Here is a 24,208-nt window from a genome sequence, read left to right on the forward strand (position 1 = left end):
CACCACGATATCTGTCGCCAGATAGCGATGTTATGGCCGCTGTGATCGGCGACTTCGTTTCGGACACCTCATACTTCCATACCATGATTGCCAACCCCTCCCTCCAACATCAACACTCTCACGACTCGTCCTCATCTTATCGCTCCGTTAGCCGATCGCGACATTCTGCTACCCCGCGAGCCCAACGCACAGATCCCACAGCCGACTTCAGCAACCACAGCAACAACCCCGCGACGACGTGGTCATCCACACCCGCATCCGCTTCGGTGTCGGGGTCTACGCCCGTGCCTGCGGGCCACGGTGCTGCCCACGTGTCGGCAAGCGGCGGAGCCTCACGGTTCCCCTCCCCTCCCCCGTCATCATCGCCATCCGCTGCTACCGGCCCTGCTCCCGCCGATAATGCAAAGACCTCGTCTATGGCATCTGACGCGAGGGACTCTGGTCCCCTAGGTCACGAACCGCGATCCGGCCCAACCCCCACTAACCCTGCTGCTCAGCAGCCTTCTCCTGCTTCGGACGACTTTCAAATACCAAACCCGTCGTATCCTCTCTCAAGCGCATCATCCCAAGTGCCGGAGCAGACTGTTATTCACATTCGTGACCTTGCACATATTCAGAGCCTGGCCAGTGCCGACTTGCTGTCTGGCAATGGCGGCTCTGGTATTCTCAACGACCCTCCACTTCAGCAGATGAAGTACGAAATCAGTGGGATGCCTATCGGCGACATCATCGAGATGGTTGCTGCGCTCCTTACCAAGATCACCACCACCAACGACCTACAGCACGATGCGATGCAGCGTAATGTTGCGCATCAGCAGCAAGCCAACCAGTCCAGCGACACGAGCGGCAGCTCAATCTCGTCCTTGAACCACTCGGTTCTTGCTTTCCATGGCAAGAATGTCCCCGCCATCACCATCCTCAGCTACCTGTCGCGAATACACAAGTATTGCCCCACCACGTATGAGGTATTCCTCAGTCTGCTGGTCTACTTTGACCGCATGACGGAACGTGTTAATGACATGGTGATGAAGAGCGAGGAGGCGCGAAGGCAAACAGAGTCTCGTCAAGCGGCCTCAGCGGCTTCCCAAGACACCCCCATGCGTGATGAGGACTCGGACGAGAGTGACTCAGATCTAGCGGATGACGATGATGAGGAGATGGTTGACTCTAGCCGGCCCAGCCGTCAGAGCAGCAACAGGGGGACATCTGCCTCAAACGACCACGCTGCTGTGGCAGCTGCGACATATTTCGTTGTCGACAGCTTCAACATCCACCGTCTGATTATCTCGGGAGTGACATGCGCGAGCAAGTTCTTCTCTGACGTCTTTTATACCAATTCGAGATATGCTAAGGTTTGTGCAAAGCCAGTTTCTGGTTGGATATTTGTGTGCTAACACGGCGGTACTAGGTCGGCGGACTGCCACTTGTTGAACTGAACCATCTTGAGCTTCAATTCCTGCTCCTCAACGATTTCAGACTCGCCGTTCCAGTGGAAGACCTGGAGGCGTACGCGACTATGCTGGTCGAGTTTTACGCTCGTGAGGTGGTAGCCAAGAAGGCAGCAGCTGGGGCTGCCGAATGAAGGGGCTCATGGCTTAAGGGCCCAAGAGACGGTTAACCCTGCAGAGCTCCTTTTACTGGTGATGGCCTGACACCGACCCGCCTGCGCCACCGGATCTTGACAAAACCGGTATCGATAAGGGATGGGAGGGTCTGACTTGAGGTGAAACACTTCTCAGGTCGGTTACCTAGGGCCAGGGTGGCCTCTCTCCACGCCATAGGTGTGGCAGCGTGGACTGGGGCTATCTGGCGCAGGTTTTGGCTATCAAGAAACGCCTGTAGCCGATACGTATGGACGATATGGGAAATGCGGACTGGAAATCCGTGTGGGTGGATGGATGAATGGATGGTATGGAAAGGACTGCAAGGGGCGTATGGGCCTAGGGAGGCGAGGCGTTCTCGATGGGCTCTTGAAGTGCTCCGAGTGGTGTGTATGACTTGGCTGACCTTTATTAATGACTTGACGGACGACCTGGACGGGCGAGCAGTGGGCTACCCGATGAACTTGTCTTTGCTGCTTAGACTGGGGCTCTTTCTTGTTACACAGGCAGGTTGGAGAGGCGACGGAGGCAACCCGTTGGCCGAGGGGACGGGGCTGAAGATGGATCTTGGCGTGCACAGGAGTTCATGGCGTTCTGGTAAAGAGGCATTTGCTTACTTGGTATGGATCTGTATGAGCTCACTCTACTTGTGCGAACCCTCAACAAGATAGATAAGATTGGACCATTCAGGAGTGTTTGCTCACATGGACTGTGCTTAGACGAAACGAAACGAAACGAATGTACTGCTTGCTATTCACTGAGTGGACCTGGGGGCATCCCACGTCTCAGGGTGGTCAAAGATGGTGACAGCGTCCTTCATCTTGAATCCAAAGTGCCATTTTCCCCAGCCGGGCCAGAAGTTGTCAAACTCACCCGTCAAGCGGCCCTCGCTGTCACGGTGCTGGGTGAGATCAAACCAGCCGACACTGCACCGGGGGCTCCACTGCCGGGGCACAACGGAGCACCACCGGTCGGTGCCCGGGAGCTCTCCCTGGGTACCGTCGCCGGCGGGGAGCGGAGGCAGGACCAGGGTCGACTCGATGCCGATGTAGTTGGACCAGTTTGTCTGGAAGGGGAACGACGGGGCGAACCGGAGCGGTTTGAACGTCGCTTGGAAGAACGGCGTCGCGCTTGGGGTCGACGACTCGGTGGCCGAGTCTAAGTCGTGAGGATACACTTTTATGCTGGTTGAGCCGTCAGGGTTTTCGGACCAGTCGAAGTGGGCGAGATGCTTGGGGACGTTCCAGTCTGATATATCGTCAGTTGTAGTCAAATGTTATTTAGAGAGAGGTGACGGACTCTTTCTCCCGTTGTAGCAAGTATGCTTCTGCGAAACATAAATCCTAGTAATCCTCGGATTCCTCCTCTTAACCCTCCTCCCATCCTTATCCTCCCTCTCATACTCGAACCCCCCCGGCGCGAGAATCATCTCATCGTACGGACCCACGGGTGAGTCTGTATACCGGATGAACTGAACCATGCTGACGCCGCCGACGTGCCTGCCAGACTCTGACGAGGCGTAGGCGGACTGACCCTCGAGGGGTGAGTATGCCAGCGAGGGGAGCTTGTTCTCGCCCTGTGATGCCGAGGTCCAGAAAGGAAAGGCGTAGACGTCGCCTTTGAGCGTCCATGGCGGGGGCACAGAGGGGATGTGAGATTCGGAAGCCATGGCTGCTGAGTTTGTTCAAGTCAGTAGAGTGAGCTGCTATCGCGTGTATATATATATATCAACAGCATCTGACATAAGAAGAGAATGATGATGGTTACAATGGTGGCGTTTTGTGCTGGCACCTCAAAAGAACCCCGGTAGACTTTTGGGGTTACCCCCCATCAACTATTCCGTGCCGCAGTGATGAAAAGGACACACCATCCCATCCCTGGCTTTCAGCCGGTTGCTGTTAGTGACGAGCAAGCTAAACGGGGGCGGTTTGTTCCTGCCAAGTATTTCACTACTGCTTGTACGGAATATGTGAGACATGTCTGAAGATATGACGTCCTTGTGCATCGTATCGCCCAGCCACACCCGAGATGCTCAAGACATAGCCTCCCGCATGGTGATAGTCGCTTGGCAACAGGCAACCCGCCAGTCCAGATCCAAAATACTTGCCTATTTACATTCTTGGCGCCTCAACGAGTCAAGTGTTGGTACAGAATGAAATGCCATGGTTTTATAATTGAGAACGGTTCCCCAAGGGCGCCTCTTTATTATTGCCTTTAGGACCATCTCGCTACTATAAACGATAAGGCCCATAGCCTAGCATGGCTCAATTAGAGAGGATATTAAAAGTTGTCAGTGAATTTGATAGAAATCTTGAACAAATAACACTACCTACATAACGCCACATCAAACACACACAAACTAACACAACGACTTGTCAGGCCAAAGCTTCATCCTGCATGCCAGGGGACCTTGCTGTGGAAGACTCCCCTTCTCTGGCACCATCATCTCCCCGCTGTTGATGGTAATGTGCAAGCCTTCTAGCTCATGGATATTGACCTCTGTATCCTGGCCCCCAAGCACCGCAAACTGCAGCCTTTCTTCGAGAAACGGGACCACATGCTTTGGGTGCAGGCTGGGGATCTCCCCTGCTCCCACCAACTTCACCAGTGCCGCTGTCAGAGGTGACGACCCAGCCATCATCGATCTTGAACCCGTTTGGTGACGAGTGCCCATGAATGTGACCTTGGCAGCTCGGTTCCTGGCAGCAAGCCATTGGCTAGCATCTATTGGTGGTGGTCCAATAAAGAAGAGAACCTGGAAGTTGCCTGCGAACGCCTCAATATTGACTCGCGCGTTAATAACCCAATCCATGTACCGCCCATTCTTGATAACTGCTGAGGCTGGCGGATCTGGAGCATTGTCCGTGACATCGGGTCTGATGCCGCTCAGGTGCCCACCCCTCACCTTGTCATGCCGCTTTTCTTGCGCGGGACCCTGAGTGTGTTGACTCCGTTCCAGCGCCGCGATCCAGCCCCTATCTCCGTACCACTCCGTGATTTTCCTCGTCAACTCGTCACGAAGTTCGTCCTCCTTCTTCCCTGAAGAGTCCGTGTCGGCATAAGAATACCCGAAGGCTTCCGTGGTCCTTGCCATGTCCGAGTTCCAGAACGTGCCATCCTCTGAAGCAAAGAATGGGGTCAGCGGAGTCGTAGAATCTTGCATTTCGCCCGCAATAGATGTAAAAGTAGTTTCACCAGATGGCATCGGGGTCATCCAAGCGTCTGGATTTAGTATCTGCCACATGGCCAACAACCGATCTGTCATGGTGTGGTGGAGGATGAATAGAGGATCAAACGAAGATACGGGTACATATGTCATGTGGCCCTTAAGCCCACCATTGATGTGAATAATGTCATGGATTGATTCGATCGAGTCCGCCGCTGAAATATTGTTAGTTACTGACCATACCTTGGTCCCGAAGTCGTTGAAGTTTTTCGAATTGGAGAAGAGGCCAAGCAGACGCTGCTGAATCTCGGGCAACGCTGTGAGAAGGGCTGCATTGACCAGGCTGTTGTTCGATGGAGGAGCGTTTTCGCTGATATTCACATTTGGAGCCCTCTTTGTCTCATCCCAGGTATTGAGCTACGTTTTTGTTAGCTGCGTTGATCTTACTGACGACACACTTCTTACCGGGGTCCAGATGAATGCTTCTTCATCTTTTGGATGAAAGTAGTATGAATATAGAGGATTTCTGACGAGCTGGATACCTCGAGGACCGTACTGAGAGATGGTAGCGTTCCAAAAAACTCCGGGAAAATGCTCATCCCCTTCAGGGGCCTCCAACGACCAATCCCAGTACGGCATGCGAAAGCTACGGGCAGCATCTTGATATGCTTGCCGCTCTGTCCCATTAGGAAACATGCCGGCAATGGCATTGGCTTTTTGGTACAGTTCTTGCTGTTAAGAGTGTAAGTAACGGTGGTGAAATGACCGGGGAATGCCTACCTCGAAGAGGGCGAGATATGGGCGATGCCATGTGGAAAACAGAACCGAGCTGTGCATGCAGTATCCAGACATGTTGCCCCCCTCCACAGACTCGACACCGCTCCATGGTTCAAAGGGAACACCATGGATTCCTACTCGCGGACACAAACACAGATGCACGTTAGCATAGCCTCTAGACATTGTTATATCCGAAATAGTGTCACCTACCGGCAATCTGGTACCACGACCTGGGATCGTCCTGACTGGTGTACTGCAACATACTCAGGGCCAGAATGAACAAGTCCCATTTGTAGCGGTCGGCCTTCATCTCTCGGATCTCGTATCTTAGGGGCACTGTGCCATTGCGAATTATCGGGAGCGGCTTGATAACCACGCGATCGCTTGCGTCTTGCCTTCGAGTCAGGGATTGGATGTCGGTGCCGTAGTTGTAGGGCTGTGCCGCGGTGAGGATGCCAAAGAGGCTCTCAAGAAGGAGAATGCCACGCATGGCTGAGGTGTAGCTGGGAGGTAAGGAGTCAAGTTGGGAGGATTGAGGAGTGTGGAATTAAGAAGGGCAGACAAGAGAGTAGAAAAGGAAGAGCGATATCGAGCTGGGGTTCCCCCCTTCCAATGAGTGAAACAAAAAGGGCCAAGACAGAGGCACTGCTCTTCCAGTGAAAGTTGAAGTCGAGTTGTACGAGGTTTGAGAGCAGAAGCCCAATGGGTATAGGTCAAGTTAAGGATGGGCCAGTTCAGTTGAGGCCTCTTCTGCTGACTTAAGCAGAAGACTTTTCTCGATGAAGGTAAAAGAAAAGGAAGGAGCCAGAGAGAGAAGGAGCAGAGGTGAGAGCCACGGGATGTTGGAGCGCACTGCTGATTTCGCTCGGCCTTGTTGGCGGGAAGGTGCAGCCCGTCCCTCAAAGGCTGTGCCGCGGAAGGAGGTTAAGCTGGTACTTGCACCACAAGTGATGACCGGATTTTGCTTGGAAATAAATGAGGTTTAACTGAATCAAGGAGGCAGAGAGACTGGTATATATACACTTCAGAGCGGTGGCGTGTGCTCGACAACTTGTCACCGCCGACAACTGGGTTGAGAAGCTGTCACTGGAGATGCAATACTATACCTGAAGGTCATCTTCAAGGTGATACCAGGGCTTACGGACACTAGAGTGATGAGATGGCATCCCGGAAGACTCGCAAACAAGAGAAGAAGAGACCCAAATGCAGAAACGTAGGAGCAGCAACGAGCCATTTGATATCCACCTCACCTCATCCACACGGGCATCCATCGTCTCCTGCAAGGTACACACCTCAAGGCAAAGTAGCATAGCACAAGACGGCTTGTTACATGCTTCTCCTCCCCAAGAAGTCGCAAACCCTCTCTCTTCTCCCTCAATCGCCATTCGCTATCCCGACGGCTGCTTGCAGCTGCCCTACACGCTCCGTGCAACCTCATTTCCCAGAACACAAACCACAAACCTGCCCCCCTTTGACTTCCACATTTTCCCATGCGCCCGTTTGTTCGGGGCCGACCGAGCCGTGGACGCTTGGTCTTCGGTTCCGTTGTTCTATGTTGTCCCCTGCTCAACATGGCACGGGAGAGTCAGACTGGGTGGTAGGAGAGCGTCATTTTTTTTCTTGTCTTGATGGCTTGTTGGTTTTTGTTTGAAGATGAGACACGCGTTGAGTAACTAGGGGGATCTGAGACGAGGTCGATGGCGTATCAACGAATGCCAACTCTTGGTTGCCTCGATATCCCCTAAACCATCTTCAACGGGCACTGTAGACTCGTACTGAATCATCACAAGCAAGACAGCGAGGCCTCCAGTTTGGTAAATAATCGTGGTATTGACATGCCATGCTGTACAGTCGTAAAAACGCACCCCCTTCTATCAACCCCCTGGAGGCAAATGTATGGAATAGGTAGCTCCCCAACAAAAATGATCAAATTAGCACAAAAGACATACACATCTATTTTCCAACCCGAACTCCGTCTAACGACATGGGCCTCATGGGCCCCTTGCGAGGCTCGTCGGTGCGGTCCACGCGGTACTTGAGCTTGATGCCCATGGCTGCCAGCTCGACGTCGAGGTACTTGAGAGCGCCGGGGACGACAACCTGCGTCGTGTGATCGCCACCCACCCAAGAGTTGCCCTGGCCGTCCTCCCAGATCTCGCCCTGGATCTCGGTGAGGTCGATGCCCTCGGCGTCGTCCAGCTTGACGGCGCAGTTGCGGCATCGCACGATGCTGGCCGCCTTCTTCTTGCCCGGCGCAAACTGCGACACGGTGGGCTGCACAGAGAGGAATGAACCGCAGCGGCGGCAGATCCACGACCTGGAGTAATCCGAGCAGTTGAGGAGACGATCCTGGAGCAAAAAGGCCGTTCCGTGAGCCAACAGCGCATCACGCTCCATTTCTCCCACACGGATACCACCACCCCTCTTTCGGCCCTTGATGGGCTGGCCTGTTGTTGGCACCACTGGACCAGTGGTTCGCACCTGGTACTTATCGTTGACCATGTGTCGCAGACGCTGGTAGTAGACAACTCCGATGTAGATGTCAGCTGCGAGCTCCTCTCCCGTAATGCCCGAGTACATGGGCTCATTGCCGTGGTAGTTATACCCGGCCTTCATCAGCTGGTGGCCAAAATAGTCCGCCGCAGTGTTCTCCTCGTCAAACTTGAACGGTGTCGAGTCTTGCGCAAGGCCATGCAGCGCGCCAGCCTTGCCGGCGAGCGATTCCACAAACATGCCTATCGTCATACGGGAAGGGAAAGCGTGGGGGTTAATGATAATGTCCGGTTGGATGCCAGTCTCCGAGAAGGGCAGATCCACCGTTGGCCACTTTTGCGAGGCGACACCCTTCTGTCCGTGTCTGGACGAGAACTTGTCACCGATGATGGGGGATCGGGGAACACGGAACTTGACAGAGATGGTCTGCAGAGGCTCATTGCCGGTTTCGGCTCCGATCAGGCGGACCTCTTCGACAAAGCCCGTCTCGGCATCCTTGTACTTTTCGTAATGAGTGATGCCATCCAGGTTCACCAGCTTGCCATTGTAGTCGGGCGTCACCGTGTGCCACGCGCAGATTACATCTCCCTCCTGGATCATGCGGCCCACGTGAGGCAGGCCGTCGTCATCAAGCATTCCCTGGTATGACGCGCTCACGTAGCTGTGAGGTGCGAAGCCAAAAGCCTTGGTAACACTCTTGGTAGCCTTTGTTCGCGAGTCATCCTTGAGCGAGATCTTCTTGGTCTTGTAGATGGTACCATGTCCAAAGCCACGCTCATGGGCGCTCTTGTTGAGAATCATGGCGTCGTCCATGTCGTATCCAGTGTACGAGATGACAGCAACAACTGCGTTCATGCCGTTGGGGAAGTTGTCGAAACCATATGTGTTATGAAGAGGCGCTCGCACGACGGGTGTTTGTCCAGTTTGTATGCGGTATGACTTGTTGTCGGTTCGGTAGCGAAGATTAGTGCTGGGAGTTCCCATGGTTTGTTTACCCATCTGACACTGGTACATGTTTCGAGGCGACTGGTTGAAGTCGGAGAAGGGGGTCATGTTGGCAAGAATCGACAGCATGTTGGTGGGATCAAACTCGACGTGTGTAGACTTTCCAGACTCGACCTCCTGCGGCACCACGGCGATGGACATGTAAGGCTGCTCGTAGGGACCAACCCAATCCTCCTTCTGGAGAGGGAGGTACTTGACGGGTCGCACCATTCTCGCAGGCGTAGACGTCATGTAAATGCCGGGATAGGAGCCGCCATGAGACGGAGGAACGTAACCAATCTCTAGTTGCAGAGGCACGCCGTGTGTGCCCTCAACCTTCCAGTACCGGAAACAATCCGCGATTCTGACCGACTCCTTGGGAGTGCAGAAACCAAGAATCTTGCCGTCAAGCATGACCACGACATTCTCCTCGGTCGAGGCTGACGAAACGTCAACGATTCCAAGCTCGGCAGCAAGAGCCGCGATATGAGAGACGTCGACCGAATCAGTCATAATCTTGCACTTGTGCGCAAGATGGTTCAGAAGACCACAGGGCGCACCATCAGGCGTGTGGACAGGACACATGAAGCCCCATGATTCGGGGAGCAGCTTTCGCACAGCAGTTGTCTTGAGCTGGGCAAAGAAGGCACCTCGATGCACCATGCGGAAGTGACTGATGAATCGCAAAAAGTTGAGCTTTTCGGCCACAACCGTGAAACCTGCAGTCTGCTGAAGATCGAGTCCAGATGGACTCTGCATGTTACCCGTGGACAAGAAATACTCCAGGGCATTTCCGAGATTCTCGTTGGCCTTCCTGAAAATGTTATTTGGGAAGTCCTTGCGGAAATCTTCAGAAGTAAAGGGAACAGTTGGGTGCCGGCGGAGGTAATCTCGCAGGGATGCGCGGACGTTAACGCTCAGGAACTCATCGAGACGCTCCTTGAGGATTTGACCATACAGGAAACCTCCCAGCAGAATCTCTTGGTTCTGGACAGCATCTGGGTTGTCCACAGCGCACTCGCCAGCGACGAGCGCATAGAGCTTGCGGATCATGAAGAGAAGCAGCTTGAACTTCTCATTGTCCTGCTCCTCCGTCACGTCGACGTTTCCGAGATGGACCAGGACAATTCTTCGGAGGAATTCGGTACCAACGTCGAGGTTGGACATGGTGTCAGGAACTCCAAGCACAACCCGGAATTTTTCACCCAGGTACGCCCTCGTCTCCGACTTGCTGTATAGGTTGTAGGACTTGTACGTCCGCAAAAGCAACTCGATTCGGTCCGTAAGGAAGGTGTTTTCGGTCGATTTTGATCCAACAGGGCCAACCAGACCCTCAAAGATCTCGCGGTCGTTGGTCTCGACGAGCGCCTTGAGGATCATCATGACCGGAATAAGATACTCGTTCTTGCGCCATGAGAAACGGAAGGTCATGTTTCCATCGTTGAGGTAGTGGAGAACGTTGGTCTGAGACGTCTCGTCGGGTCGAACTGCGCGGAGAATGATACCGTAGGGGGTGTAGCCGGGGCCACGGTTCTGGAAACTAGGTCGGTTGATGGCCATGGGGAAGTTTCTCTTGTTCAATTGCAGCATTCGAATGATCTTTTCAATACCGTTGACGATAAAGTAGCCACCCAGCTCCTCGGACTCTTCTTTTCGCTCAACGAGAAGGGCAGGCGAGTTGCCCTCAAGATGGCATCGGTTGGACTGAGAAGGCATTAGCAAGGCGGTCTTGGGGCGCAAGACCGGGCAATCAAACCTTGATCATGATGGGCACCTGGCCAAACTCGCGGACGAATTCAATGGGATCGCCACCATTGATGCGGTACTCGAGGGTAGCTGAGAGCCTTCCTCGATATGTTACGTGACGCTCTCTGCACTCGGCGGGAAAGATTTGTCGGTTCCGGGCCATCTTGTTAGAAGGCGGAACCTGGGGTTTCTGGAGAAAGACATCCTTGTATCGAATGGTCAGGCGGTTCTTGCCTTGAGGTCCAGCCCGCTCGTCACCGTCGAGAAAGGTCTTGGTGCCAATGTCGGCCAGACCGTGCGTCAGCAAGCCAGGCTTGCCATCGTCGCGGAAGAGACCATTGAAGGACTCAATATGGGGATCGATAGCTAATTGAAGGGCAGGATACGCAGTGTGATCCTTGGGAGGGTTTCGGAAGAGGTTCTCTCGGCGGAGAGTGTGGTACTCATGGTCCCATTCGGTGTTGGTGGCTGAGGGCGCCATGGTGAATTGGTGAAGTCGGATTCAAGACTTTGGTATGTTTGGGCGTTTGCGACACTCACTTCGGCCGCTGAGTAGAATAATCTCAGGGATGGAGTGGAAGCGGATCAATCGAAATTATCAGCCGCCTGCAAAGTCTTATCTAACACGAGTAATCGCGAAGAGTGGTAGACATTCGCGATCAGGCGGCTCGCAGAGGAATTGGAGGCTGTCGCAGACAAGCAGAAAAAAAGGCGACCCAAGAAAAGCGACGGAAAAAAAATTGCCGATAAGCAAGCGGAGATAAGATACGTTATCGATTAAGGTGGGGTGAATGTGGAAAGCTTGAGCGAATGAGGGGCAGATCCATCTTGCAGGCCATATGAAGTGTCTCCAAAGCGACTCGGTCGTCTATCAAAGTAACCCGGCTCTAACAGCTCGGGCATTTGTTAGATGAGGCAGTGAAACCATCTGAATATCACCATTCGGATCTTCTCTTAACGTCACACCTCGTCAAGTTGCAGGCTAAGTAAGAGGAGAGTTGGCCTATGTTTCTGCAGGTGTAGCACGACAGGAATAATCCGATAATTTGATAAGAGGAAGAACTCGTCTGATAGCTTGCGGCACAAGACTCATGATGCGGCGTTAAGGAGAGAAGGATTCCGTTTCGGATATCAACGAGGCAATGCTGAATGATGACGACGAGTTCATCTGACCATCCAAGTCACGAGGCCTCCAGCGCAAAGGTTGTTGCCGCTTGTGTTGCCTGGAATAGGTAATTCCATGGCCTCGAGAGCGTTAGAAGCCTGGAGCTGGTGCCTGGGATGGAGATGCAGACCTGTGGCTGACTGGAACTCGGAAGCTTCAAGATGGGGGCCGTTTTCCTACATGACCGATCCAGCACCGGCGCAGCCAGCAGGCAGCGGAGGACTCCGTCTTATTGCTCAGAAGCTTGCAGCATGACCCGCAAGATGCGCGCTGGTGCAGGACACAGTAACCTCCTGCGGAGCTCTCTCCAGACAGATCAATGAACGAGACAACAAGGAGATGAGGGGCTTATGCTCATGATGGATGCCAAATGAGAGCTCATTGTTACCCAGCCACCCCCCCCCATCATGAACAAGGCCGACAGATGCATCCACCACGGAGCCCTAGGAGCTCTAAGCAATGGTTTCACAACCATGGCTTTGCTCGCGAATCACGAAAGATGCTGAGCGTGAGGCACAAAGCCGCCGAGGCTTGATGCTTGCAGGGACTGCAGCCCAACCTGCGTTGCCGGTGGTGCACAACTTCATCGCATGCGCCCCTCGTGCACGCTTCCCTTTTCGGATCATCGATGCTGAGCGAGAACAAGAGGCACGGCATCTCGTGAGGAGAGAATCTTGCAGACTGGTGGATGAGATGTGGATGCTTGTGTTAGGACTGTCCATGCTGGTGTTGCAGGACACCTGACGGTGCCTGGCTTCGGTTAGGCCATTTCGCCTTACCCAGCAGTCTATGCCAATCGGAAAACGGAGTCTCGTCGTTGTACCAAGAAGGAAAGTGGACGATGGAAGTCTCCTTTGTTTCTATTTCTAAACATTCGAGTTTCTTCTGTTGTTGTTGTCTGACTTGGGGAGGTAGGTCAGGTCGAAACGGCAGGAACCCACTTGATTTGGACAGCCATACCTACCTTACCTTAACTCAAGCCTTATACCTGCAGGTCACGTCTTCCCCCTCCCCGTCACTTGTCCTTCTCTCGTCCTTCTCCCTCTTACTACCGAGGCCAACTTTGATGCTCACGCCGACCGGACTCTTCAGTCGCCCATCAGACTCCTCGACTTGGGTCATTTCAGATCTACATCGCCGCTGCTGCCTCGCAAAACTGCGCCTCAGGTCTGGTGATTGGATGATCCCGGCGTCATCGCTAGCAGCTTGATAACCTGAACAGATATTCGTCACCATTTACCGCAAGAGTCACTCGTCGTCAGAAGCTTTCTGTGGTCGGCTCGCCGTTTAGTTCGCCCAGCTCCTCATTCTGGTGTTCACTCTCTCAAGACTCCTTGCTGTCACTGGCTGGCGACGACGACCCCAGCTACATGCGCACCTGCAACACCACGCTCAGCACATTCAGGCACATATTTGACAGGCGCTTTAGAACTGCCACAGCCTCACCACTCACGTCTTGGGAACGGCTGATTCGCCGGGGTTCAAACTGACAGAACAAAAGGCAAACGGGATACCCGCCCGCCACGCTCAACCCCGAGACACGACCCGCTTAGATCTGGTACTAGATCGTCAAGTCCATCGTTGCCGCCTGGTACTTCACCCATCACCTCGGTTTGTTGCCGGATCCCGCCCAGCCAGGTCTCAAGGTCCCTGCAGCCAACCGCGACTGGGTTCAGCCAGAACTAAAGCAACAATATCAAACATCCATCTCCACCTGCACCGTTCCGCGTCATTTATCTGCTTTACTTTGAGCTCTAGCCGCCTTGCCAGAGACAAGGACCCTTCTTTAAAGAGACAAAAGTCTCTTAGGCGCCCTCAGAAGCTTAGCACTGACGTCGACGCCGCTCTCCAGCCCTGGTCGATCATCGCTCCGCCCTAGCAAGCTCGACCCCGGCCAAGCGAATGAGACGTCGCAGCGTCTAACCCACACTGCTGCCACCTCTGGGCTGGACCAGGTGATTGAAGACTGGAATGTCACAACACCCCGCGACGACTGCAATCCCCAATCAGTACATTTTGCGCACCCGCGCCCAGCTCACCCCTGCTCCGGCTTCTCTTGCTTGACTGCCCTGGGCTCCTTGACCTGGAGCTCTTCTAGCGATTCCCTGCTCCCCGGCTATCGGTAGAGCGAGCTGTCAGTGGTGTTTACACATTGAGCTGCGCTGAAACCCACCCAGGCTTTTGACGTCGACATCCATCTTTGCCCGACTCGACCTAGCCGTTTACCTATCTTCCACGACCTCTGTCTCTGTGCTCGTTTGGCGCTGCAACTGCGCTAAAAGCTACGCTACCTGCGCCGCCAGGCACGGGTCGTTCCCACCACTTCCCCATCCCTTGCCCCCCTCAAGGGCCCCAAAGGCTCGTGCCCGTTGGTGGCCTTTGTGGTGGCCTCTGGTGGCCTTTGGGTGCCCTTTTTGGTGCCCGTCCGGCGTCTCTCGACTGTCTCGGCCGTCATCTCGTCCCAGGTGGGGCCCTATTTGTGCCTCCGCCCAGGCGTCACCTGTGCTGTGCCAATCTACTGCTCTGCTCCTCCGTCGTTGCACCACGAGCCTCTCCTCCTTCTACCATCCCCATCCCATCGCCGCCCGAGCCCGCCTCCGACTCCGACTCCGACGCCCAGACGCTGGCGCGCACAACTTAGCAGCAGCAGGTGCAGATGTTACTCGTCGCCTGCCACCGTCATACAAATCGCTTTTCTTCCTGAGCCGCCGTCCCGCTCGTCGTTCATCCTTGCCCTCACCAACCGCGACCCTGCGTCTGAGCGCCAACACCAACAATAATTGCCTTTGCCATAAAGCACCCCGCCCGCCACAACCTTGACCGTCCTCTGCGATATCGAGATATTTTACGTACCTTGGATAAAAACACCCGCCATCCTTGGCGGATTACATTTTTCTCCATTCGCCCTGCCGTAATAGCTGGCCTATCCAGCTCTTTGCTCGATCAGCACCCCCGCCTTCACCCGACCGCTTCTGCCGCGACCCGACAAGCGCCTTCGGTGCCCCGATAGTAAACATGGCAGGACTTTTTCAGAGGGTCTACAATTGGTTAATGCGCATGTTTTGGTGAGTAGCCGTGTCCCATGAGCCGCTTGCTGGGCGATATGCTGCCACCTGGCTCTTCTGCCTCGTGCTTTGCTGCCCTACCTCGGCTCGCCGCGGATCAACTGCGCCGACATACTGACAATGATGCGAAGGGCGATGGAGATGGAGGTGACCATGGTAGGCTTGCAAAATGCTGGCAAGACATCGTTATTGAGGGTCCTCGCCGTAAGTGTCTCCCATATTGTTCCATGCTCTGCCGCTTGACCGCCTCTGGCTGACCCTGGTGATGAATAGGGAGGAGAGTTCACTCTTGAGTAAGCGCATCCCCAAGATGGCTCATGTCATCCCCTTCCTCCTAACCCGGATGGACCGTTCCGTCGGTTCCCTGTTGGCAGGGACGTAGTGCTAACCTCGGATGCCGCGCAGCTCGATTCCCACCGTCGGATTCAACATGAAAAAGGTGCAACGAGGCCATGTTACGCTGAAATGCTGGGACATTGGTGGCCAGCCTCGGTTTCGCACCATGTGGGAGAGATACTGCCGGGGCGTGAGCGCCATCGTCTTCATCGTGGACATTGCCGATATCGAGTTGATCCCCCAAGCCAAGGAAGAGCTCCACGACCTCATGGGTCGCAGGTCACTGGCCGGCATCCCGCTCCTAATCCTAGGGAACAAGTCTGATCTCCCAGACAAGCTCTCGGTGGACGAGTTGATTGACGAACTGGACCTGAAGAGCATACGCGGTCGCGAGGTGTGCTGCTATGGTATCAGTGCGAAAGAAGAGACAAACCTTGACGCCGTAGTCGAGTTTCTAATGAAGTATGCCACCCGTGCATGAAGACGACGAGATGTCGGCATGGTGGCCGTGACACGCCTGTCTGCGGATGCAGCTCTTATTCCAGTCCGGCCTGGGAGAAAGGGAGCGAGCCTCTCGGACCTGGGTTCCTGGGTCCGGGGTGACTATGAGGAAGAAGTCCATGGCTGCCTGCCTCCGGGGCGTCAAGATTGAAGAGAAGAACGAAGGGCCGGCCGTGCGGCGAAGCGAAGGGGTGAACGAACGGTAAACATATATAAACTTCCTCTCTCACGAGCTCATGACTTTTCCAGATATCTGTCAGCCCATGAGCGGTTATTTCACAATCATGTCGAAGGCTTCTTCGCTGGTTTCTTGTTGTTATTATTCCGGGTGTGCAAGACCCTTTTTTTTTTCTTTGTTGATGGAGCATGAGCTGGCATGGGTGAGAAAATTCAGCACTGGCTAGAATGGCGGAGAGGGCATTCTCCGAGGAATACGGTTCTGTGCACGAGAACTGGCGCTTGCCAGTGGGTGCAGATCTTGCGCCGAGACCATGGCTGATGTTGTCGTTGGTGATTCCGGAATTTCTGTTGACGACGACGACGATGATATGATTCTTGGACGTCTTGTTTCTTGGCTGGGACACGAATGTTTGAATAAGTAAGCACGGGCAATGATTTCGGCCACGAGCTTGTATGAGTACTCTTCAAGCGGCTGAGGAAACGGCTGATGACTGAATGATGATGTCGCTATGAAATTGCTTGGTGAGGATTTGGCACAATAACCAGCGGAAGAAGTGTGGGTTGATAGGCAGGGAATTGAGATGAAGATGCAGCTTCGAGATGTAACCGGGATGTCTGAGGCATTCGCAGGTGTTTATCGTTGGCAAACAGGTCAAGATCCATTGAAATGAAGAGAAATTGGGTCCAACGGGGCCTTCCTTGGGAGATTTGGACCGGCAAAATGTGAGAGTGAGTGAGCCGGATGGCATGGGTCGAGTTCCATGGTCCTGGTGAGGCGGAGGAGGATGGTCCAGTCCAGGTGACGATGACAGGGGTGTAGATGTTGGTGTAGACGGATTCCAGACGGGGGAGAGGTCCTTTTGAGCCGTCCAAAGGGACAGGAGTGAGGCCGCGAGGGGAGCAGAGGGATCAAGATGAAGAACAAGCGTCAAAGCAAGCGACAAGTGAAGTTGAAGGGACGAGAGGGGAGAGAGGAGAGGAGAGGGGGGTTGTTGAGGGAAACTCTGGTCTGGCACTTCTGGGGAGTCTGGGATGGAGGCTACACACGGACCACTTGATGCGTTGGCCAACTCATCGCTGCAGTTGACAAGCGCCGCACGCCGCCTTCTGGCAGGCGGCCAGCCAGACAGAAGGGAGGCCAGCAAGAGAGAGGCCCTGCTTGCCCTGCCTGCCCTGCCCTGTCAGTCAATCAATCCGATGATGGATCCCGTCCCCCCGCTCCCCGTTCCGCGCACCCACATACATACCTACATACATACACACGCGCCCGGCCGAGCGAAACGAACTGGTGTGTCTGGATGCAGCAGTGAGTGCAGTTGCAGGCCGAGAGGAGGGGGGGTCAAGTATCGTGGGTGCTTCTGACTGGGTGCTGGTGTTTTCTTGTCTGGCCAAGTGCTTCCGATGGACGGGGCTTGGTTTTCTTTTTCGAGGAGGACTCCATTGGCCTTTGATTGCGAGTCGTCGTCTTGGATACAATGGATGTCTTTAAGTTCTTGATCTGACGTTTTGGTATTTAACAGACCCCGAGGGGTTGCACTCGGTCTCTCGTGATCAAACTGCCCTCGGAGGCTCCGACTGAACGGGGACGGCGGTGAACGGACGGAGGCGGAGCGGCAGGGCTGTCGGGACGGGGCGGGGCCTAGGCGAGGGTAACATGACGACGACGAGGAAAAGCAAAGAAAACACGAGATTTGGAGATGAGAAGAAGAAAAGAAAAGTAGAAGAGAGAAAGAAGAATGGAATAATGGAAAGGAGAAAGAAAGAACACAAAGGGGAAAAAGGGATAGAAATGCTATTTCCTTAACCCAACCCCTGGGAGATGAGCTGGAATTCACAGTCGACGAGAAAAAGGTGGATTTGGCCTTTTCATTGGAGCGCGGCCGGCGACTGTCAGCGAATCGTACCTCTTGCGCTAGACGGCATGGCTTTTTTTTGCAATGGGGCCCTTTTTTTCTCCTCTCTCTTTCTCTCTGGCGCGGCTGGTTTGCCGAGGAACCCCCTCGTTTCTTTCGATTCATTCTTCGAGGTTCTCATTGGGGGGGAACATTCAGTTGTCTCTGATGGGTGGCCAGTGAGAAGCTGAAGATGGGATGTGACTGGCAATGTGCTGCAATTGGTGTTCTTCTGGTCAAAACTTGAAGATGCCAAGTTTAAGAATAATTGATGAATTGTTCAGGGAGGGAGAGAGTCTTGTCGTTGTCATTGCTCACGTGCTGCGGCACATTCCATCCCTTTCTCTACAAGAATGCCCTCAAACACGCCGGACCCGGCGAACCCTTAGGGCAAAGGAAGCCCGTCTTAGCGGAATGGAGCTTCCCGTTGGCCACGAACTTTTGCGCGGGCTCAGTTGTCAGATCATGCCAAGCTCAGGGGGGGTTTGTTAGTGTATGTATATCGGGACGAACGGGTTGAGTCAAGTTTCCTTGGCTCAAGTTTGTTTGAGAGATGAAAAACCGAGGGTGTTATTATATCCTAAAACTCCTGGACGATATAGTACAGAGACACAACGCGAAACCCTTTGTCCAAAAACGTACATAACATCATGAGAAACCTTCATCTCGTCATGGGTAGTCGGTAAACCCCGCCGTCTCACCATCCCTATTCAGCATATACCGGAATCTCTCCCTGTCCTCGAGGAGACACCTCGGGAGATCGACATTGTTCTCAATGCGTCGAAACTTGTCCACCTTGCGCCCCCAGAGATCGACACCTTGACGCACGGCGGCGGCGATACGGTCCCGGTTGCGGAACGACTCGTGGTTCATCCACTCATGTGAGAAGCTTGCCATCTTGTTGAGGAACTGGTCCACGGTTGCGAAGCAGGAGCTGCAGTGCCAGCCCGCGTTGGCCAGTACGCCCTTTTCCAGATCTCGCAGAAAAGGGACACCTGCGTCGCCGGTTCGCAGGTTGCCAGGGAGGATGGTGCCGCGCATCCCGCCGTAGTATGTCGCCTGGGGGAAGGGCCACTCGGGACCTTCGTGGAGGAACTGGAACGAGTAGTAGTAGAACTTGGAAGCCAGAGTGAGGCGCCGAGGGAAGTTGCACGTGCGGAGGACGAGGAGCGTCGCGGGACGTGGGATTTCGTCAACGTCGGCCACAAGGAGCACATCGCCGTCGACAGGAGTTTGAGGGCCTGAGAGCTTGGGAAAGACCTGCTCAAACATGGCGTTGCGTTGAAGGTCCTCGCGATCCCAATGACGGAGCGGCTTAAAGTCTTTCGGGTACTCGAGCTCGTGGTAGATCATCTTGTCGTGGTACGGCTTAAAGCGCTCCCAGTTATTACGGATAGTAAGGTTCTTGGGACCGCCTTGGAATGTCAACGGCGCCTCGACGATGACAAAGTAGTCAACATGGTCGTAGAGGGTCTTGAGTCGGATCTCGAGAAAGTCGAGCTCCGTGTTGACCATGAAGAGGTCGTAGATCTTGCGGCGGCCGCCAGGGGCATCGGCGCGGGGACGGAACACGGAGTAGCCATGCGCGGCGCATAGGCTCTTAGCAGCGTCTGAGGCATAGTACTCGTGGTGAGGGCGAGATGAAAAGTCGAGGCGTGGGAGGGTGAGAGAGACGCTAATGTCGGCGTTTGTGATGCGGTGGACATGTGAGCGGTCCAAGAGGGGTTGCTTTGCGAGAAGCCATACAAGACAAATGAAGGGTATTAAGAATAAGAAGCCAGATGGACGATAGAAGGCAGCCATGATGGCAACATTTGCCGCAGCAGAAACGAGTGACAGTAAGAGAAGGAGAGTAAGTTTCGTATCAGTCCATCATGCGCTCGAGATGAAAGAAAGGCGCAGCGCATAAGCAAGGATCCTGCGTAGAAGATCGTAACCTTTACAGTCAGCACCTAGTCAGGCACGCAACAATCCTTTATACGAACGGATGCTCACTAGGGGCGGCCGCCGCCTCATTGCTCGCAAAAAGGTGTGCATGTGGCACTGCAGGTTTGATGAGCTTGTCCGACGGCCATTGGCTGGAGATTACGGGTTGGTTCCTGAGCGAACAAAGACGCCTGCAATTTAAAGGAGTCGACGCCTTTTTTTTTAATTTCCTCACTCACAATGTCGAGTCTTGCAGCATTTTGGGTCGCTGGATGATAAGAGCAAGTGCCGTTGCTTGTGGATGTCACCGTCGTGGGTGGGCATATTCGTATACTGAGTGCTTGGCTAGAGAACAGGCCACATTCTTGGCCATCTTCTTGCGGGGGATTTGGGTCCCATGGATGCTGATCCTGTTGGATTTGTTTCAAGATTCACAGCCTCATTGCGCCAGAGACAGTGGCGTAGCTGACATTTGGGCTCGAGTTGTAGGGCTGAGTCGAATTGGAGAATGCATGTCTCGTAACAGCCCGCCAAGCTGAATTAGCTGAAGCCAAGGATATTAAAACCCCTGCTTTCTCGAATTGGCTTGGATTGGCCCCTCCGTAGAATAGGTACGGGGTTCCGTAAGTCTTTTCAAGCACGATCTTGAAACGTTCTCAACAAGGGGGCCGGCTAACTCTCCCGAGAGCTGAGGGGGGTAGATAGTGCTTATCAGCTATGGCATGCACACAGCTGAACAAACGGTTGTGAATAACCTCATCCAGGACATTGAAGAGCATACTCTGCAGCAACCCAGCATGATATCAATCGTTATCGCGCCTTCTACAGGCGCGCCCTTTGACATGCACAATTGCGGGGGATCCCCCCGTTGCCGGAGCCGAGATGGGGCGGGTATCGGCTCTATCGACGGCTGCCAACGGCCAAGACGACTCGGTGTTCCCCTCAATATCTCCGTGTCCGGAGGTTTAGGTAGCGCAGTCATTGTCCGCGGTACATTGCCCGACACGTTAAACTCATCATGAGGCCCTCATCTCGACTCATTTCATCCTGTCTCTCTCGTTGTAACGCACCCTCATCGACGACAAGATTCTCGGCAATTACCTCCAACTTGACCCGCTCAGTCGCATCCCCGCATCGTTTCTTTGCCTCATCTTCAGTAGCCATGGGAGACTCAATTGCAGCTTCGGAAAAGACACACAATGCCTGGATTGGCGCCAAAGGCCCAGCTGCCTTTGACCTGCGAAGTATGCCACCTTTCACCTCATGATTTTGAGCTCACCATTGACACTACGCACAGGTGATGTGGTGACGACTCCCACCCCAGCTATGTTGCAGGCTATCCAGTCATGCTCTCTCCTCGACGACGTCTTCCAGGAGGACCCTGCTACGAATGACCTCGAAGCTTATGTCGCTGGACGAACTGGCAAGGAAGCTGGTCTGTTTGTCCTCTCGGGAACCATGGGCAACCAGCTAGCCTTGAGATCTCTCCTCACACAGCCTCCTCACTCTGTGATTTGCGACTACCGCGCTCACATCTTTACCTCTGAGGCTGGCGGGTTTGTGCCCCCTGTAACTCATTCGGACTTTCTGATTGACAATTGATAGCACCTCGGCTCTCACCGGCGCTCAGATTCAGCCCATCGTACCCAAGAATGGTAGATACATGACCCTTGAGGAGATCATGGCGAACGCCGTGCTGGATGACGACGTCCACGGCTGTCCCACACGAGTCATCAGCCTCGAAAACACCCTCCACGGCATGGTCATGCCTCTTAGCGAGGTGAAGCGCATCGCCGAGTTTGCTAAGGAGCACGGTATCAAGCTGCACCTCGACGGTGCTCGCCTTTGGGAGGCTGTCGTCTCTGGAGCTGGTTCCCTACCCGAGTATTGCTCCTACTTTGATACTGTCACCCTCTGCCTGTCCAAGGGTCTTGGTGCACCTGTTGGAAGTGTCCTTGTGGGCTCCAAGGCCACGATCAAGCATGCCCGCTGGACCCGCAAGTCCATCGGCGGCGGCCTTCGCCAATCCGGCGTTGTGACCTCAGCTGGCCGGGTCGCTGTCGAGCAGACATTTGGCGCCTCACCCAATGGCGAAGATGGACCCCTCAAGGCCTCTCACGAGACAGCCCGCAAGGTTGACGCTCTCTGGGCGAGCCTGGGCGGCAAAGTTGAAGAACCGACCGAGACCAACATGGTGTGGCTGGACCTCAAGGCCGCTGGCTGCAGCGAGAAGCGGTTCATCGAAATTGGCAAGGAGGAGGGGCTCAAGTTCATGTGCAACCGACTGGTGACGCACTACCAGGTTGCCCAGAACGAAGAAGAGGTGCTGAAGCGACTGAGGGCGGTGTTTGATAAGGTCCTCGCTGAGAAGGAGGATCTGAGTTCGAAGCAGCAGGTTGGAAAGGGAAGTGTTTATGCACCCCAATAGTCGTATTCTAGTTTAAAGAGGAAATAGACTAGAATGCGTATCGAGCCAGCTATTTTGAAAGTAGCCAACTTGAGCTGGCCACGACTTACAAACAGAAGCATGTAGATGAAGGCTCCCCATGATCAACCTTGTAGGTACCTATGCCGAGTTGAGCATGCCAGTGGTACCTAGGTACCCAACACTGTTGTTGGGTGGAACAAATCCACATGGTTGGGCAATCATGCAGCCTCCCTCATCGCTCCAAACGGCTGCGCTACCTTTCTTGTCCCATCTTTACTTATCCTCTCGTTAATTTCTTTCAAATATTTGGTTCGTTACTTGACATCCCGCGTTGTAGAGGAGATTCAAGCATATAAACTGGCCCATCTTCTCCATGTGGAAAACCAGTGGATAGATCCCCGAGTCTTCGAGGAGCACATTGTCACCGAACTACCTACCTTCAGACAAAGATGTCGCTTATTCTCCTCTTTTCCACGAGACCCAATTTCGAAACTCGACAGCAGTATCGGTCCCGTGCAGAGAAGCACGACTGGCGACTATGGGCTGGCTTTGGCCATCTAGGTTACTTTGTCAGAGATCTTCCGACAGGACCTTACGAGCATCAGGGTTCAGACAAGCATGAACCACTGCCAGAAGGCCTGCGTATTTTCAATGAAGAGGCTCTAGAGGATCTTCTGCGCGGGTATGAAGTCCCGATCGTGAACTACTGCTTGCATGGGCGGAACGGGCATCCACACCTCGGCCGAGGAAGACGGAGGTTTCGCCAACATCCTCACCGGCGATACCAAACTCAGCAAAAGTAGTGGCCGACAATGAAAAGGCATGGTAACAATCGCTTTCTCTAATGGCAGAAGATTGTCTACCAGGTCATTACCTACATGGCTATTAAAAACTCTCAAGACGGATTTATACTCAGGTACAGATGGATGTCTCGTCGTCCTGCGACCTACTCGCAAGCCTGCCTCCGAGATATTAGACGTGGAACATACCCCCGGGGTAATCATAAGATAAATTACATTTTCATCTCAAGCCTCAACACTGTCAGACAAGTCGGTGTGCCAGGACACAAACCCACTGACCTGGGAATAGGAGGATCTAGAGTATGTCGTCGTCCCCTGGGGCGTACATGAATCAAATTGGCTCACTATTAAATCAACACTATGGTTGCTGGCTCTTTTGAGCGCTCGCACGTGTGTCTGGAAACGAAAGCAACACCACAGATATAAAAGCTTAGGTCCGACTCATCCCAAAGGCCTTCACAGTATAATATAAGAATGCATTCAAGAAATCCTAAAATTATGAAAAGATCATCTAATGGAGTGTAGCATGTAGACCTTTATGAACGATTTTTATGATTTTGATATGTACTCTTAGGTAATGAAGGATATGTTGATGCTCTTCTGTTACTGTGGCCCAGTCTGGGGTCCAGACCAACGGTCTGACTTGGTGCCGGCGTTATTGTGGAAGTAAGGCCGACTTGGCTCTGTAAGACGGACTAATATAAATTAAAGAATGAACTCAATTTGACCGAGTAGCATTGAGATGGGGTGGAGATGCATAGCTTGTGGTCGTCTACACCTAATGGTCATTGAGAAGTTGTTGGGGTTCTCAGCTGTCGTTGTATCAAGTTCTAGAAGCAATTGTTTCGCTCACTCGGGAAGACCGTCTTATTCCCTGCACAAGGTGCCGTTCAAAACAAACGTCTGTGATGCATCTCTCTCATCCAAGTTTGGGACAGCCAAGACGACTTAAACAACGCCGCTGACACGTCAATGACCGCGCGTCAAGTTCATGAAAGGACTCAAATTCCGCACTCTAAACGAAACCGGAAATGCAGCCAAAAAAACTCATCAACGTCTTTTCAACGCTTGAGCTGAAGACTCCCCTGACGTCACGGACCAATCGGCCAAAACGACGATGGTGATGTGCCGAACTGCGGGGACAAGAA

At 53.7% G+C, this 24,208-nt stretch overlaps 7 protein-coding genes across 7 annotated transcripts; 3 read left to right on the forward strand and 4 right to left on the reverse strand.

The window, feature by feature from the left end:
- Nucleotides 1–83: 83 nt before the first annotated feature.
- Nucleotides 84–1,582, forward strand: LRP88_06710 (cyclin-domain-containing protein; the record flags this gene model as incomplete). Its single annotated transcript, XM_083243248.1, has 2 exons — nt 84–1,352; nt 1,409–1,582. The coding sequence occupies 2 exons, from the start codon at nt 84–86 to the stop codon at nt 1,580–1,582; spliced, it is 1,443 nt and encodes a 480-aa protein (XP_083100472.1).
- Nucleotides 1,583–2,355: 773 nt separating this feature from the next.
- LRP88_06711 (uncharacterized protein) lies at nt 2,356–3,270 on the reverse strand (the record flags this gene model as incomplete). The annotated part of the gene is made up of 2 exons (XM_083243249.1): nt 2,356–2,849; nt 3,045–3,270. The coding sequence occupies 2 exons, from the start codon at nt 3,268–3,270 to the stop codon at nt 2,356–2,358; spliced, it is 720 nt and encodes a 239-aa protein (XP_083100473.1).
- Nucleotides 3,271–3,960: 690 nt separating this feature from the next.
- Nucleotides 3,961–6,034, reverse strand: LRP88_06712 (uncharacterized protein; the record flags this gene model as incomplete). Its single annotated transcript, XM_083243250.1, has 4 exons — nt 3,961–5,184; nt 5,233–5,499; nt 5,548–5,678; nt 5,755–6,034. 4 exons carry the CDS (start codon nt 6,032–6,034, stop codon nt 3,961–3,963), a joined length of 1,902 nt encoding a protein of 633 aa, XP_083100474.1.
- A 1,463-nt stretch (nt 6,035–7,497) lies between these two features.
- On the reverse strand, nt 7,498–11,248 carry LRP88_06713 (DNA-directed RNA polymerase I core subunit RPA135; the record flags this gene model as incomplete). The annotated part of the gene is made up of 2 exons (XM_083243251.1): nt 7,498–10,725; nt 10,778–11,248. The coding sequence occupies 2 exons, from the start codon at nt 11,246–11,248 to the stop codon at nt 7,498–7,500; spliced, it is 3,699 nt and encodes a 1,232-aa protein (XP_083100475.1).
- A 3,699-nt stretch (nt 11,249–14,947) lies between these two features.
- LRP88_06714 (P-loop containing nucleoside triphosphate hydrolase protein) lies at nt 14,948–15,814 on the forward strand (the record flags this gene model as incomplete). Its single annotated transcript, XM_083243252.1, has 4 exons — nt 14,948–14,997; nt 15,129–15,201; nt 15,271–15,290; nt 15,403–15,814. The coding sequence occupies 4 exons, from the start codon at nt 14,948–14,950 to the stop codon at nt 15,812–15,814; spliced, it is 555 nt and encodes a 184-aa protein (XP_083100476.1).
- Nucleotides 15,815–18,575: 2,761 nt separating this feature from the next.
- On the reverse strand, nt 18,576–19,720 carry LRP88_06715 (glycosyl transferase; the record flags this gene model as incomplete). Its single annotated transcript, XM_083243253.1, has 2 exons — nt 18,576–19,634; nt 19,694–19,720. 2 exons carry the CDS (start codon nt 19,718–19,720, stop codon nt 18,576–18,578), a joined length of 1,086 nt encoding a protein of 361 aa, XP_083100477.1.
- A 1,274-nt stretch (nt 19,721–20,994) lies between these two features.
- Nucleotides 20,995–22,260, forward strand: LRP88_06716 (pyridoxal phosphate-dependent transferase; the record flags this gene model as incomplete). Its single annotated transcript, XM_083243254.1, has 3 exons — nt 20,995–21,076; nt 21,130–21,388; nt 21,438–22,260. 3 exons carry the CDS (start codon nt 20,995–20,997, stop codon nt 22,258–22,260), a joined length of 1,164 nt encoding a protein of 387 aa, XP_083100478.1.
- Nucleotides 22,261–24,208: the final 1,948 nt, after the last annotated feature.

The sequence above is a fragment of the Fusarium phalaenopsidis genome (assembly GCF_050370095.1).
Source record: "Fusarium phalaenopsidis strain FUZ10S chromosome Unknown contig_32298, whole genome shotgun sequence".
Taxonomy (NCBI): domain Eukaryota; kingdom Fungi; phylum Ascomycota; class Sordariomycetes; order Hypocreales; family Nectriaceae; genus Fusarium; species Fusarium phalaenopsidis.